Source organism: Elgaria multicarinata, chromosome 1, assembly GCF_023053635.1.
Source record: "Elgaria multicarinata webbii isolate HBS135686 ecotype San Diego chromosome 1, rElgMul1.1.pri, whole genome shotgun sequence".
Lineage (NCBI taxonomy): Eukaryota > Metazoa > Chordata > Lepidosauria > Squamata > Anguidae > Elgaria > Elgaria multicarinata.
Window position 1 is genome coordinate 84,549,954 of NC_086171.1, and position 18,129 is coordinate 84,568,082.

General features: G+C 41.8%; 1 protein-coding gene across 12 annotated transcripts in view; it reads right to left on the reverse strand.

Moving 5' to 3' along the window:
- Positions 1 to 18,129, reverse strand: part of FHOD3 (formin homology 2 domain containing 3) — a 401,018-nt gene that overhangs the window by 54,380 nt on the left and 328,509 nt on the right. For all 12 annotated transcript variants that reach the window (XM_063131345.1, XM_063131400.1, XM_063131398.1 and 9 more), the window contains one exon: positions 13,824 to 14,716. In XM_063131345.1, coding sequence (XP_062987415.1) covers positions 13,824 to 14,716 — 893 coding nt within the window. The remainder of the gene's footprint in view (positions 1 to 13,823; positions 14,717 to 18,129) is intronic.

Consider the following 18,129-nt stretch of genomic DNA (forward strand, 5'->3'; position numbering starts at 1 on the left):
ACTCATTCAGGTCGCCAGTATGCCACCCATGGCGAACGACCTATGTCCCCTCCAAGAATGCGGGACTATTACGCTGATTGGCAACCTCCCCAGTATCCTCCGTATTATTACGAGGATTGGAGACACAGAAGGCACCTAGATTACTATTATCAGTACCCACAACCACCCTCCGACAATCTCCCGTCCACCTCTCCCAGAGGATGTCATGGCCATGCCACCGCTGCCTCTACCATCGGTACCGAGGCGCGCTCCGCAACCGACGCAAACCGCAGTACCAACCGCTCGGTACTGTCGCAAGCATTGCAGAGGTTGCCTACATCAGACATGGGACTGGATGTTCCATCGGAGGAGGATTACCAATCGGACTCCTCACAAGATACATCACCACCAGATGACCTCGTGGTCACTGCAGACGTGGTGTCCCCTTCAGAGGACTTAGCAAACTTTACTGATCAGGTACAAAGAATGGCAACGTCCCTAGGGACTCAAATATCCCAACCTATAGAGAAATTTAATGACCCAGTTTACGATGATGTATACTGTGGGTCATCAACCTCAGTGGCTTTTCTATATTTGCCTGTGCTGCTGCGCACAGCGCAACAATCATGGAAGCTGCCCTCCTCTATGCCACAACGTCGAGGAGGCTAGACAACATATATTTATAAGATGCAGGACTAAATTGTCCCGTTCCTATTTACACACCCAAAACCTAACTCAATAATACTCAAATAATGCATCAGTGGACAAAGAAGGCCGTAGGTTGCACGGCCTGGGGAGAAGAGTATACTCTTCTACAGCTTTATCCCTTCGTGTGCATAATTACCAAGCCACAATGGCAAAACATAAGCTCTTTTTATGGGAGGAGATTACATCTCTCTCCGGATTCTTGCCAGATGACCAAAGGGAACAGGCAGTTGTTTTTGTACTGAGGCTATGAGACTTTCTCGACAATAGCTTAATACAGCACGCCACGCTACGGACTGTGCCTCAAAGCCATGGTAGTTTCCATTGCACTACGAAGGCATGCGTAGCTAAGGTCCGCAGGGCTGTCCCAGCAGGCACGCACCCGCATAGAGGACCTGCCGTTCGATGGAAGCCAGATCTAACCACTACTGTTAGAGTCCCCATGGCTGGCCTCCTCGGTAGCAATGATAACTAGCTTCTTCAGTACACTGAAACTCTCGATACCGAGACTTGCAACAACATAACTAGCTTCTTCAGTGCCGAGCCTGAAACCTCTCGGTACCAAGACTGCTCTCAATACCGAGACTGGCAACAATATAACTAGCTTCTTCGGTACCGAGAATGAATCTCTCAGTGCCGAGACTGGCAACAATATAGCTTCTTCGGTACAGACTGGAACCCTCGATACCAAGAGTGGCAATTACATAACTAGCATCTTCAATACAGACGCTGGAATTCTTAATGCTGAGACTGGCAATAACATAACTGGCTTTTTTGGTACCAAGGTTGGAACTTTTGGTACTGAGACTGACAATAACATAACTGGCTTCTTCGGTACCAAGACTGGAATTTTTGGTACTGAAAATGACAATAACATAACTGGTTTCTTCGGTACCAAGGCTGGAACCCTTGATACCGAGATTGGCAATAACATTAATAGCTTCTTTGGTACAAATGCTGAGATTCTTGATACCAAGAGGGCATCTCGCATGCAGCTTCAATGTCAGAGGGTGAGATGTAATATCTCTCCCCTCCAAAGCCAATGGACATCTGTCCACCACATCAGGCAGTGTATACCTTGCAGGCTAACCACTGATTTCAAGGTCCCCATTCCAGAGTCTCTACGCTCTGAGTGCTTTGCTTTCAATGGAGAGCGTTTTATTACCATGATGTCTGATGTCATCATTTTTGCCCCCCTCCCTTGGAAGAGGAGGGGACACAAGAATGTAAGCCTATGCGGCAGAGTCTTGCTATTTACTGTTTTACTCTGTACAGCACCATGTACATTGATGGTGCTATATAAATAAATAAATAAATAATAATAATAATAATATATTATTATTATTATTATTTATTTATATAGCACCATCAATGTACATGGTGCTGTACAGAGTAAAACAGTAAATAGCAAGACCCTGCCGCATAGGCTTACAATCTAATAAAATCATAGTAATCTAATAATATAATAATAATAATATTATATATATATATATATATATATATATATATATATATATAATATAATATATATTATATTATAATAATAATATTATAATATTATTTAATAATAATGTTAAATGGGCCACGTCTCCTGAGAATACCATACAAGCATGGATACTGGCTTCAGTACCGTGATGGGGATATGTACAACCGAGATTACTGTCATTGCGACCGATACACGGGGCTCAGCTGTTACAGTCACAATGCATCAGCACAATTACTTAGCTGTTCCCCATTCCACCCCCATTCCATGGGACATCAGGAGATCAACTTGGGGAAGATGAGTTAGAGCATAAGAATAGACCTGATTCCCTTCAATCCTTTGAGGACTATCAGTCGGTCTCAACATTGCTCTCTTCTGCATCACCTACACAGGGCAGAACCTCCTTTGGAGGACTTATACCACTTCCCAGTCATTGAGGATGACCAGGCTTGGTATTGAGACACATAACTAGGTAAATAAAGTGCAGGATTTTATATCTCATGCTGTATGTACTGAGAAGCCAACTCCAGTGTCGATATTTTTCCTCCCTACACTGTTTCTGACAGTTAAAAATTCCTGGAAGGGCCCTTCTTTGATGGCTCTGACATTGGAAAGTGCAGAATCTTTACATAAGGTCCAGTAATGGACATGGGGTTTTTTCTTTATGCACCCATGTTCCAATTCAGTTCAGTTGAACTATATTAGTTCAGTTAGCCCCAAGGGGAGTTTTCAGAACATATTCATCTGCTTTGGGCCCCAGAGTCATACACTATCTAGTTATGATGTCCAGATACAACTTTTCCTCTTGTCAGCAACTTTACATGACCCGTCACTTCACTGTGAGTTGAGAGCGATGGTGCGCGCTCTGGCGCTTTGCATGCATACCTATGATTAGCAGGTCTCACTCTGTGAACTAGACTGAGGACCTATCATCCAATGGTGAAGGATTGTTCAATCTCATTGCTCATCTCGTTTCCTGCATCAGAACCAGCAAATTACAGATGACACACTGTCCTTCTTAATGCTGCTTCTCAGAAGGGAGTAGGTTTTGCCCCATACACATAAGTATGCATACTTCCATATAGCCATTCAGAACACTCGCCAGAGGTACCTTGGGTTTATCATAGGTCCCAGTTTGGGTGCGTCTATTGGACCTAAGCACAGCCGACCGAATGTTTGCAAAATATATGGCAGTTCATTTGCCTACACAGGGTGAAAGTCTACCTATATTTAGACAACTGGCTTCTAGTGGCATCTTAGAAGAGGATGCTATCGAAGGCAGTGGGAGTAATCCTCAATTTATTGAGCTCTCTGGACCTCATAGTAGAAATCACAATGTTAGACTGTCAATCCTTACCCCCTGATATATGGGACATAATTCTAGCAGCTAAGAAACAAGCATATAGTCATATGCTACCAAATGGGAAGCTCACTCCTCCTTTGCACTAAGCAGGAATGAGAAACCCCTTTCAGAGCCTATTTCCACCATCCTCACTTTCCTTTTTTCCTTGTTAAAAGAGGCCTTAAGTTTCCTCACTTAGAGTTTATCTGGCAGCGATTTCTGCCTCACATTTATGGATTCAGGGCTGTTCGGTCTTCACTTATCCACTGGTTAAGCGCTTTATGAAAGGGATGAAAGATACAGTTCCACCCCTTCGTTCCCTTGTTCCGCAATGGAGCCTTTCCGTGGTGCTCAAAGCACTGTCTGCCAAGCCTTTCGTACTGTTGGCAAAGACAGATTTGTGTTTACCGACTTTTAAGGTGGTATTCCTTGTTGCCATAACGTCTGCTAGACGTGCATCAGAGTTAGCGGCACTCCGTATGGATTCACCTTATACGGTTTTTCATGCCGACAAAGTGGTCCTTAGACCGGACCCAGCTTTCTTCCAAAGGTTGTTTCTCCTTTCACCTTGGGCAGGATTTTACTCTGCCAAGCTTTTTCCTTGCGCCGACAACTCTTCTTGAGTCAACACTACATATGCTGGACAGAACAGTGACTCTCCAGAGATCCCTAAGATTTTTTGTTTGTTATGGGTCAAACAAAAGGGACTCCAAGCATCTCTGCAGAGAATATCTGCTTGGGTTTTTCAGACTATTAAATTAGCCTATGAACTTGTTGGCCCCCCGCTGAAGGGGAAAGTGCGCTCTCACTCCACCAGAGGAGGGGCCACTGCTACAGCTTTTGAAAGAGGTATTGCCATACCGGACCTCTGCAAAGCGGATACCTGGTCGACACCTCTGACTTTTGCCAGTCACTACCGTCTGGACATCAGAGCGCGTAGAGACTGTGCCTTTGGGCGTGCCGTCTTATCGGCAATCCGTTGAATTTTCATCCATCACCTGACACCACCCACCTCCGGGTAGTCAGCTTGTTACTCGCCCATATGTGTGATGCACAGAGACCACGAAGAAGAAAGACAGGTTGCTTACCTGTAACTGTAGTTCTTCGAGTGGTCATCTGTGCAGTCACACAACCCTCCCACCGTCCCCGTTATGGTGTCATTTAAAATTTGATCACCTGGTGGTTCACCTCAGTGAGACTGTTTAGGCGGTTTCAGGAACTGAGGGGATTAGCCGGGAACCCCTGAGCATGCTCAGTGGACGGTGGGGGAGGGGTTCCCGCCTAAAAGACTTTCAGCTAGAGAAGTTTCCGAAGCTGGCCCTGCGCAGGCGCAGAGCCCCCATATGTGTGACTGCACAGATGACCACTCGAAGAACTACAGTTACAGGTAAGCAACCTGTCTTTGTTTTATTATGGTTTTAATTTTTGTGAACTGCCCAGAGAGCTTCGGCTATTGGGCGGTATGAAAATGTAATAAATAAATAAATAAGAGGGGTAAATGTTATTAGTACCAACTTCAGCTACTTTCTTGCAAGGGTTTGAATGCCTGAACTCAAGCCAAGAACATGAGCCGTAACAACGAAGAGAGGTGCCCTTGAGCTACGCACAGTGTCTTAACAGCTAACCACAGCCAGTCTGACGTATCAAGTCCTTTTGGGAAAATCTTCCAACTGACTGCATTGTTTCCAGACTGGCACTAGCAGTGAGCACAGAACAACAGCTTTTATGAAACACCACAGGCCAACAGAAAACAACAAACAGCAAACACCTTGACGATATAGCAATGGATGCACCAACCCAGCAATGTTAGACTGGAGAGTAGTTTGTAAGAGAGTTGATGGTGGCATGGTAGAGACATCTTTGATTCACACTGATGCACACCACCACCACCACTTTTAGTGGTGGTTAAACAGATTGCTCAGAGGTTTGAGCAGTGCAAAACCTTGCAAATCTGGCAATAGGGAAGAGTGTGCCTATAACATGGCTGATGAAGCCATGGTGTAATCTGTATTTTATTGTTAGCTCCCTTGAATGTCACTTTTTGGAAGAAAGAGATATAACAAAAATAAAAATAAGCCCCAGTCATACAGCCATCAACTCTCATGGTGTGCTGTGTGTGCGAGTGTGTGTGCGTGCGTGCACACACACACTGTCTGTCTCCATCCTTATTTAGAAAAGGAATGCAGGTACCCTCCCAGGCTGCCTCAGAGTAGGAATCTCACCTCTGCCTGCTTAAACAGTTGTAGAATTGTCTATTCTCTCTAATGAAGGATACTATCCTTCCCATGGAGGCCATTCTGAGGCTTACTATGGACTCTTATATGACCGGTTTCCAAAGTCACCAAAACTGCACGTCATCTACAAGATCCTTTCTGAAGTCAACTTTTGTTTTACTTTGTCGCAAGGATAATAATGAAAATGTACTGAGAGCCAGCGTGGGGAAGCGATTGCTGTATGTTATGGAAATCACAGCTAAGGCTCAGCAACAGGAATAAAATTGGTTGCAGCTGTACCTAAGAACACATGTAGCAGAATGCAGCCAAACCTCAGCCTCCCTCTTTTGTTCTTAGCTGCATCCTCTCTTCTCCACCCCAGTTCTTGCAGCCATGTCTCCATCAAGCACCTGCCCAATGTACCAAACCAAGAAAACAGGTTGCTTACTGTAGTTCTTTGAGTAGTTATCTGTGCAATCACATAAGCTCTTATCTGTGCCTCCACAGAGCTGCACTTTGGAAATTTCTAGATTTCCAAAGAGCTTGTAGCACATGCCCTTGACTGGGGAAACCTCATGCCATTGTCTGCCTCAAGGGCGAAGCCAAAGCGTTCTCAGTTACTTGGAGTCTGCAGAAAACACAAGCTAGGAAGCTGAGCTGTGCAACCACAGCATGCCTCTGTGGGCACCACGGAGACCCCGGGCCATAGATGGTTATTCAAAGAACTTCAGTTACAAGTAAAGATGCCAACTTTTTGCTTTATGGTCTCTCTGCTGTCGTAGATAAGGGAAATTAGCAAGCTGAACATTTTGGAGATGAGTGCAGGCAGGTCACCAAAATGTCCTGTGATAAGCATCATATTTATGGGGATATTATTTCATGCTCATAGAGAGCATTATTGGCCTCACCCACTCAGTTTAGTCGTGGCTCCTTCTGTAAACTGAGTGGGTGAGGCCAATAATTTCTGCTTTGTTTGCTTTCCATAACAATATGCTATTGCTTATAAATGCTGAGTATGGTGTTTTTGAATTACTTTTCAGCGTTATACTGAAGAAGAACCCTCGAAACAGCATAATAGTACCGGACTTCTGTTTATATAAAAGACGCTTCATGTGAATAATTCACCTATGTAGATTGTATGTTGATATTGCAGGCTTTGTGAAATATTGTTGTTGTGCCTGTATTTTGTATATTTGTAAAAATTTCTGAAATATTCATTTATGAAAGCTATTTTGCTATCCTTGTGGTTTGAGTGTTATCACTCTCATTATACTGCTTTTAGTTTCGACAGAACGTTAAAAATTACAACGCCGTAACTGTGGGTGAGAAAACCAATGAGACACTGTAGCTCCTGCTAGCACAGCAACTGTTTCCAGGTTAGAGAGAACACATTTTGGCTTCGTATTTGTATTTGTCTATTTGTATTTTTGTGTACATGTTACTGGGGTGTATAGTGATGCAATGACTGTAATAGTTTATATTCTATGTGAGGCATTGCCAGGGGAAAGTAAAATATCTATGGCAAGGTATCTACAGGGGAAGATAGTGATTGCATATAATTAGAAATAAGCCATTAACGGGGAGGTGATAAGTTAAGTCAGAAAAGCTTAGATTTTTGAAGTGAAAAATTTGTGGACTATGGTCAGCAAATAGTATTATGTAATCCTGGGGGTGGGGTGGGGGATAAGGACAACAGTGTCCCTTGAAAAACCTTTAGTCTCCATGACTTGTGGCAACTACAAAATCTGTAGATAGGAGTAGCTGAGGTTTCTACATGAAATGATTCATTACTGCATGGGTGTTGTTCCTGTTTTGTTATTTTTTAAAAGAACTGTATATTTTATTATAGCTCCTGTCATAGAGAGCAGACCATGCTGCCATCATGAAGATGAACAATTACACCCCTTTAAAGAGTGACTGCAGATACCGGCGCAATTCTCAGAGAGCAGCTTCAAAGAGATTGGGATTAGTATCATTGTCAATTGGCACTACAGCAAAATAATACAGATATCTAACAAGCATAAGCAAAGAGAAGGCCTTTGAATTCTTGTGAACTTCGAGGACTGATCTAAATTCAGCACCCAAAGAAAGTTCCAGGAATGCTCTTCAAATCAATATAATGAAGAGACCTTGAAGCTGGGTAGGACAGATTATTGGTGGTACCAGTTCCCAATAAGCAAGGCTACCCGAAACCAGTAATGCAGGATACACATCGCTGAATTGTGATTCTTCCTAACCTACAGCCCAGAGTTTGCTGACTTGCTTTGTTAAACCAAACTGCGTGCATGAGTTGTTGGCAAAGCATAATAGATGGCTGTAAATGAGCAAAACTGTGAGATGTTGTACAACAAGGCCAGTATGAAAGAGAGGATACTCCTGTAGAGTACATTCAAGGATTTGAGAAGAGATCAATGAATTTAAGATCAAAACCACCCAACATTGTTGTCATGAAGAACTGGGGCTGGTGGGGGAAGCTTACAGTCACTCCATGACAACATTGACAGAGTTATGAGGTAGAGTTGCCCATCCTGCCGTGGTGTTATGAGGTTAGTCCAATCTCCATGGGGGAAGAAAAGTGAATAATGGGAATGGGTAGGAAAAAAAAACTTCTGTTAAAATGATGAAAAGAATGCAGTTCCACCAGATGCAGTCCCAAATGGTCCCCAAAACAGCAGCAGTTCATGCTGTGAGTGAGAGTCAAGCAATTCAATGTTGGAAATCCCAATGAAAGGAAGGTTGGTGGAAACCAAGGTGATTGAGGCTGCAGCCCAGTTTCTGGCTCCATTCCACTGAGTGGCTCTGGAAGACACACAACATGGATAGACACCTGCAAGATATATAGGTATATCTATTCAAGGGAGTGTGCAAGTGCATCTATTACTTGATAACCAATCTCCCCCTCCCTTTGCTTGCTGAAGTGGTACATAATGGAGGTGTAATCAGTCACAATTCAGAGACTGGACTGGTTTCTCAGCTCCATCTGGAATTATGCTAGCATGTGATGGGTAACTAGGAACTCCAGCAAACAGATGTACAGTCAGATAGTCAATGGGATGTAAACCCTATTGAAACTTGAAGAATGGTACTGTGTTCGCCAGCTTAAGAGGGATGCATTCATGTAGAGAGTCACTGGCAAAATCAGAGAACAGAAAAAGAGGCACACTGAAAAAAGAGGATTGGGAGAAGAAAGAAGGTACAAGCAACAACAACCCTGAAGTCGCATGCAGTTTATCTGAACCCCATTGTGGAGTGGGACATGGGAGGGGGCACAAATGAGGCCAAGGGCAAATCATTGCAGTAATGGAAGAACCTTGAACTGAAGGAGAGCCTAGGAAGAGATAACATTGCCTTACGGCGTCCAGAAGAAAAAAGATAATTAGAAATGGCTATAGGACTGATAACGATTTTAGAGAGCAAGTGACCTACAAGTCTGGGGGAGGTTGCTCATGGCCTGTCTAGGATGAGCAATGTTTGAATTTTTTGGGCTTTGTTGCATGTCCCTAGCCCTCGGTAATGTGAGGTTTCCAGCTTGGACTTAGAACAAGACGTTCCCCCCAAAGATATGGGGATCAAATTACTGATGAGGTGACACCTGGGAGCAAGAAAAGTGATGGAATTGTGGTGAATGGCTCCCAGGTATATACCGTAGAGCATCTGAAATCCCAGGGAACGTACTGAAGCTGGGCTTTGAAATGCTATCAAATGAGGGTGGTTGGGTTGGTTTTTTCCCCTATTTCAAGTCCCTTCAATAAACAGCTCTGTGGGAGGCAGAGGACAAGCACAACCTCTTGCCCCTCCCAATCTGTCACTTCAACAACATGCCTCTTGGTAGGGTCAGCCCTGAAACAACAGGGAAAGATTGATATGGAGTACTAATTCACACCGCCTTCCCTTACAAACTGTGAGCTTCTCTACATTAAACAAAAATTCTGCACCCTTACTGGGCAGAATTACCGTTGTTCTTCCAGAGTCTTTCCAGGTTTACAATGGGCTCCTTTAGACGGTGGACATGTGATTTGGAATTGAAAACTTCCTTTCTTGGCAATGCTGTATTTGTTCAATGACACAGCGCCATCTAGTGGCTGCTGATATGCCCTGTTAATTTTTCTTCAGCTTATCTCCAATCTTTTTGAAAGTAGGATAAAGGGGGGAAAACATAGAAGAGGTTCTGGAGGTTGATGACATCATGTAACGGATCCACGAACTTCCGTGAGTGACCACAGAGTGCAATAAACTGCTCGTATAGAGAAATTCTGTGTCCCTCTCCTTGTAGTGATTATGGCATTTGCGTTGAAGGGGATGCCTGATTGCCTGGCTGTGGATTATTATGCTCTTGCCTCAAGTCAACTCACTTTGTAAATACATGGTCACAGAGAAATTGGAGAAAATTAAAGCATCACCTTGAACATAGCATAAATCCTGCAGCTCAACAGAACACCTGTGCGAATTGGTTCAAAAGCAGCATATATTGCCCTCAGCTTGGATGGCAACCCTGACTTAGAGCTGATGAATTCAGCAGGAAGCTTGCTACTACATTCATGGGAGCTATAACAGAAACCTAGAGAATGCAGTCCAGAAGTCCATCCTTTGCAGCTAAATGATTTTGGGGTGGGGGTTAGGAGAGTTAATTTGTATTTATTTAATATATTTTAGGCTCTTTTTATTTAATATATTTTAGGCTCTTCACAAAGCAAGATTACAACATACTTTTAAAATAGACATACGTAATCAAATCAGAAAGAAAGAAAGAAAGAAAGAAAGCAGAACTGGCACAAATTATGAAACAGGAAAGTATTTGGCGTAATAAAGGGAAAATATGATGGCTGAAAGAAAAACAAAATCCCAGATCTTCAAAATCTAGGTGAAAGTCTCCAAATCAATCCTTTTCATGGCTTTAACAGCAAACTAATTTTCTGAGTGTGGATCCTTCCATAGCCAAAATGACATCATATACACAAGAAGGGAAATATCAGCAGCCTCAAGATATACAGGGTTTACAGAAGTACAAAAATAATTGGGGGGGGGGGGATTCTGATTGCGGCAGGGGGATACCTAAAAACAGCCATGAGGATTCGGAATGGCCATTCAGTAAAGCTAGCTGACTGTTGGAGGGGAAACATTAAAAACTGGTTGAGCGAGAATGGAACTGCATTTCGTGGAGAAGGTCATGGTTGGCTGGAACCCTGAATAGGAGCACTCTGCCCCACAACATTTTAGAGTGGGTCCTGTTTGATATAAATACAGCTTGCCACTTTATTATTGTTTTACTCTATTTGAGGGGGAAAAATAGGCAAGACAAAATTTGATTGATTGTTTACTTTATCTGTTTGCTTAATATTTTTTGTGTTTCGGTTTTATGTTTTGCTGGAGTTATTTAAGCAGAGGCTGGATGGCCATTTGTCAGGGACACTGTAGCTGCATTCTGCTTTGTAGAGCCAGCATTGGTCTAGATCAGTCTTCCAACACATCTGGAGCGCCCCTGGTTGAGGAAGGCTGGTCTAGATAATCTCCAAGGTCCCTTCCAACTCTTATGAGACAATTTCATGATTTCATTTCTCTCTGTCTTGCCATTAATATTTCAACATTAGATTACTGAAAGAATATTAGGAGGATTGTCTAAAAATTATATTTCCAAGTTGCAGAAGCAAAGAAACCTGCTTTGTCAACTTTCTAGGCATAATTCCATTTTTTTCTCTTGTATATTCTTGTATATACAAGAAGAGCAGTTCTTGTATATAGGCAACTTGGGTGAGAAGTAAAGAGTATGAACCCAACATTGTTGATGACTTAGAAAATTAAATAAATAATTATAAATTATCTATATTCTAACAATAATTTATGAAAAAATATTGAAGGTTTAAAATGTATATTGTAAATACTGGCAATGCAAAGTATTTAGTACACTCTTAGATTCAAATGGGGAAAATGTCATAATTCTGCTTTCTGGTCAAGGAATGATTTGTTTCATGGATCCTAGACAGCATTTTCAAACTCTCCTCTCCATTCGATACTTTTTGGACAGATGTATAAGGATTGAATAAGTCATAAATTTAACAGAGTTCTATCCACAGATCATATCAAGTCATGGAAAAACTTGAGGGCTTGAAATTAAAATCAACTTCCTATGTATTGGCTACTGATATAATGTACTTTCAGTGCAAACGTATGATATTCCTTATTCAGGCTTTACTTTACACTTTCAGGCTTTACTATATCATTGAAAATTTTGCAGCGACATCTCATCTGTACATCCTAAAAGCACATTTTAGAATCTGCTCTCACAGTGCTATTCCCTATTCCCTGGTGGTCTAGTGGGTAGGATTCGGTACTCTCACCGCCGCGGTCCGGGTTCAATTCCCGGTCAGGAAATGTCTTTGATTTCTGCATTGAGCAGGGGGTTGGACTTGATGACCTTATAGGCCCCTTCCAACTCTACTATTCGATGATTCTATGATTTTCAATCTTCTTGAAGTGCATAGGTTAGTAAGAAACATCCTGTTACTAGGCACTGTGGAGACATATGTGATAAGACCCACCAATGTGGTTTATTTATTTTAAGATGCTTTATCCTGCTTTTTGACTGGAATGGTCCCACAATGTGGTTTGCAAAAATTAAAACATAACAATATTATCAATAAACAAACTGAAAACAACAACAACAAACTTAACTGAAGCAACCAGGAGGTAAACATAAATTCATAAATGTAATAAATAGTTACGTTTAGGGGGGATTCTGACTTAGAGGCATTCAAGTCATAATCCCACAGTTGTGTTTTCTACACATACATAGACGTGTAGGATATCGTCACTGCACAAGGATTCCCTTGTGGCTTTGTATGTGTGCATGTGCATACCTGTGTGTGTGTGTGTCTGTCTGTCTGTCATCTGGGGACTAGAACACAAGTAACTCTTTTAACAGACTTGTACAGCACTGGCAACTGTATAAAAAAAATAAAGCGAACTTCTTCTATTTTGATCTGTTCAGTAAATATCATTTAGATTATTATTTAAAATAAGCCTTCAGCAACATCTTATCAGTCTAATTAATTTTTATCACAACATAAGCGCTTGTAGGTTATAACCTACTTCTTCAGATGCAAAAGGGGAACAGGCGGCAGCAAGCAGTACAAAGCCATTAAGGGAATTTCACTCTCTCAACAACTCTCAAGAGCTACAAAGCACAGGGCCTGAACTGGATTAATTTCTTATTTCAACTTTATAAGCACATTACAAAGTCATCAGAATTGAGAAAGTCCAATAATATCCTTTTGGCCGTTCAAGGTACTTATTGTGGTCCCAATGAATGAAAGTAAACCACAGAACACAGAGAGCAAGTTTGCATGTCATGTAAGCCACCCTGAGAACAGGCAACCCTGGGTTGTTTGTTTGGTGAACAACCTGCATTATTCCCAAGAGACGATTGGGCTTCTTTCACCCTCAGTCCTCCCACCATATCCCAGCTTCCTTTGCGGCACAACCTCCTCTTAGATCCTTGCATTCCCAATGGCCGAGCGCTCCCCACCACAAGCTGAAGAGACTCTGCCAGCTTCAGATATCAGGATAAGCCATCCTGAGAACAAGCCTATTACTCATTTAAAACAAGACCCCAAGATGTGGCTGACTTGTATACTTGGAACAGCATACATGATAAGTTCCTCTATCATGGAAGGGTTGGTTGCAAACAATAAAGCATCAAACAATCCAGATTAAGTTTTTCCAGTACCAGAGACCCTTTCTTTCATTTCTCAAATACAAAAGCACCTTGCATCTACACAAGCTTGAAACTGTATGCTGCAAAGACTTTCAGTGACAAACAACAACAACAAACAACACCCCCCCCACACACACACACAAGAAAGAAAATGAGTATCGCATAGAATATTGTACTTCATTTGACAATTTGAAACCTCAAATCTCCTAATATATTTGGGGAGATTTCTTAATACCCAGCATGACCTGCAAATTGTAAGACAATACTGTCTCTTACTATATTTGGACATTTTAGAACAGGATTCTTAGAACTGCTTTGTCACAAAGAGCTGTGTAATTTGCTTTAGAAACACAAAATGTGATCAAACTTCATAAATATCAGGAGAAATACCTTTGTGACAGGAAGCTCCTTGGATTTAGACTCAAAGAGGTGCTCGAGCTTGGAAGTGTCCACCTTAATAGGTTCCAGTTTTGACCACAGGAATCCTTTGCAGCGTTTGTTGTTCTTACACTGCCACTCAAATGGCCTCACCTCGTTCCAAAACAGGCGGATGGTTTTCTTCTTTTTTATAAAGGCTGGCTGACCTCTAGGAAGTGGAGGTGACCCTAAACCCTGAGGAGTGCCAAATAGGGGAGGGGGAGCCAATAAATTACCAGAGGGTGGGGGAGGAGGGGGGCATCCATAAAACAAGGGAGGGGGCGGAGGAGGCAAACCTAAAAAGGAAAGTGGGGGAGGGGGAGGGGGAGCCAGGGAGTCGCCAGGACCCATTTCCATGTCCAATATGTCAACATCATCCTCATCCCTTAGGTCAGTAAAATCCATGTCCTTGATTTTAAGTTCCCTTGGATTGGCCATGAGTTGATCCCAAATATAGTCAGATTCCTTCTTAGCCTGCACTGTTGTTTTTTCAGACGCTTTTTCATTAAAATCACTTTCAGGAAAGTTCGAGGTCTTGGCCAGTTCACCATTGTTGAATCTTTCTGCAAAGGCTTTCACACTGCCCTGATTGTCCAAATTCCCAATCTCCATTTTTTTGACACTTTCATCTTTGGCCTGCTTGGTGGCCTGCAGGACCGAGATCCTGCTGGCCAGGCTGGTGATAGCATCTTCACTTCCCTCCACCACCTCCTTTTCCTCCGTCTTTTCCTCCAGCTCTTTATCCTCTTCATCCTTGGGCTTCTTGTTATGGGCATACAACATGTCCAGCATGAACCGCTTGTTGTTGAGAATGTTGCTGCACTGGTCATTCACACCAACATCTTGAATGGTTTGTAACCATGGACCTGAAATGACACACATCAAATATTAAACAGAAATGTTGAGAATTCATGCACGAACAGAAGCATTTGCAAATGGTATAAGCATAGTTCTCTGGGAGAGTGAAAACTAAAATAACATATTCCTAGTTCTTACACACCAGTGTTTCTTCAATTGGGGCTCTTACAAATCTTTTATGTCAGGGATGGGGAACATGAGGCCATTCAGATGTCAATGGACTGCAACTCCCACAATCCCTCACCATTGTCTATGTTGGCTAGGGCTGATGGGAGTCACAGTCCATCAACATCTAGAGGACAATGCATTCCTCACCCGATTTATGGAACTGGTCAGATACAGCTATGTAGTTGATATTACTTTCATTAACAAACAAACAAAAACCCTTCTCCATTTATAATATCAGTAATTTTGACTCATATAGATGCTTACATGCTAGATCCTGTTAAGCTATTTTAAACAGTAGAACCCAAACTAAGTTGGAGGATATTCATGTTTCCTGTGTGCGGAAAGTGATTTCTGTAAACCCCATCTCAATTGTGAACATGTTAATCACTGCCTCATAATGTAAGGAGCAGATCCAGCTATAGGGGTATTTATAATACTGATGGCCTGTTTGTGTATCATGAGAAGTAAAATGTACATGCTTCTTTGTACCATTTACAATTGCAGGTGTCAGGTGAATAGGACAAGTGGAGGTAAAATATGTAATGTAACTGACAAGTATCTGACTGCTTGATACAACATTCCTTCATGTGGAATATGCCATGTGGATGTGAAATGTGCAAGCTGCACAGTGTCCATTGATCCAAGAATTTAAGTGGTCCCATATATTTTCTATATAGTGCTGATCAACCACAGGCACAGAACATAGGAACACAGGAAGCTGTCTTATACAAAGTCAGACTATTGATACATGTAGCTCAGCATTATTCAGGGCTTGAAATGGGTGTTTCCCAGCCCTATCTAGAGATAACCAGAATTGAACCCTGAACCTTTTACATGCAAAGCATGTGCTCTACCACAGGGCCATGGCTCTTCTCCATGAGGTGGAATTCTCTGCAAAAGCAGTGAGAGTTACGCTTCCCTTAACACCCCCTCAGAATGTTTGCATGTTTTACATACCCAGTGGAAAGGGGACTTCGTCCATGGTTCTTTTTTATTCGACAAAGCAGTGATCAGGAAGCCCTGATCTCCTCTTTCAGAGGGGAAAGCAGTGTTAACTTTAAAAGCACACTCCTAAAACATGTCTACTCAGGAGTAAGTCCTATTGAGTTCAGTGGTGATTACATTAAGATAAGTAGGTATAGGATTGCAACGTAAGTGGTTTTTTTTCTCTGTGCAGAACCTTTTTTAAAAAAAGAAATTATGGTTTTTATTAGTTTAGTGTCTTTTGTTATCTCTTAAATTGAAGGCCCAAAAACAATGAGTGGGAGCAGAACAAAAGATAGACATTATCTTTTCATAGTCCTAACAGTTTCACAGTTGTGCATTTGCACCTGGAGCTACAATTTCCATGATCATAAATTACAAGGAAAAATTTGGTTCTATGGGGGTAGTATGTGATTATTCTCAATGAATGGTTCTGGCTAAGAGCAAACTTATTATTTTTTGTTTTGTCACCACCTCTGTCTAGTCATAGGTAACTACACTGTGAATGTGTGCAGAAGAGCTGTGGAGTTTTCTGCCCCTTGTATTGAGGGCGGCTTCCTCTTCCATAATTAGTTGAGGGAATACTTTCTGTGTAGATTATAACACAGTTAGAAATACAATGGAGCAGGCCACATTTTGGTTCACCCATATTCAGGAAGAACTTAGCGAAGATTATGAAATAAATTATGTTTATAACACACATTGTAACAATTTCACACACTGCAGTAATTTATTATGAAGCAGCATGTGGGGGATTGCCATCAATAATTCAACACAAGCCCAGTAAAACTGTCAAACCGGCGGAGAAAACAGACTTCAGATGTGTTTCCTTGCTCTAAGATCTTTTAATAGCTTCACCAATAAGCCATATAATAGGGGAAATGTCCAAAATATTTGAGTGTAAGATGGGGATATGTTTTCAATGATCATGCAAGTGTACCCATAAGTGTACAAAATATAGTGGAAGATCTGTTAAATTTAGACCAAGATTAAATTTAGTCCAAGGGATAAATACTTGATTTGGGAAGTAACTCTTGTGTTTCTATAATTCTCAACAATGCATTTTTTAATAATAATAATAATAATAATAATAATAATAATAATAATAATAATAATGCGTGAAGCATTCTCACATATTTCTAAAGACCTGCTTTACTTGATTTTTTCTACAACTTCCTTTGAGATGCTAATGAATTTGAAACCTATCAAAATCACAGTGTCTGAGATGAGAAGCAGATGACCACTAGGCTGCTGCAGACTTTGTTACCATTGCTAGAGATTGCACAGCCCCTCCCAATTAAGGACAGACAAACTCTCCTTGGCTTTGCTCAGAACTAGCTTGGTGATTAATTATGAGCAATCTTAGTAAGTGGTTGGGAAAAGCTCGTCTATTTCCTCAGAACCCTTTTCTTGCACACTATGTTGGAGCAGTCTTTTTATTTTGCTTCACCTTTTTTGTTGTCAAAAAGCACCTCCATTTTTCATTTAGTTTTCAACTGCCCCTCAAAATTTCATCTCTTTTGGGGTCAGTGTCCTGAACACAAATCACAGCCCAGACAGAGCTGGGCAACAACTCCTTAAGATTGATCTTGAAGGCTTTGCGGACCTGTTCAGTTCTGGAGCTATAGACAGAAGGCAGAGCTCAGAGAAATTCTGAGTTTTGGAAGCAATGGAGCTATGTAATTTTAGACGCTCCCTGATCCAAGTAACCTGAAGCTTATGCAGACTGTTTTTATATCCTCTCGGTATGTGTCAAAGCAATGCAATAGCCAATGAGAACTGGCCATATGAACGGTTTGCTTGAGACTTCCAGCTCACCCCAAGTCAAAACATAAATAAAAAATAATAATAACATCCATCCACCATGAAAACCCCAAAGATCCCCCTTGCAGGAAAATAACTGCTTCTCCTTTAATTCAGTTTATTGAAATATCTAAAAACTGAAGAAAACTTGCAAGTGGAGGAAGTACATAGGATTACAATGCTGAAAACGGAGTTTCAGTTGGTTCCCAGCCAGGATCTGGTGACAGGGAAAAAACCTCAGGGAAGGCCCTGAGGGACAAAAGGTGTCAAAACAACTGTCACAGAAAAGCAAGGCCATTATTACGTTTTTATCCCCACTACTTTTACCCCTGTTCGTAGCTTCCCTCCACCCCACAATTGCTAAAAGGGAGCCCCTAGTTTACAGCCTGTTAAATGGCTGAGAAAGCTGTGGTGAGGACATTTTGGTCCAGCCCTACTTTTGACTCATTACTTATCTTTCTGCTCA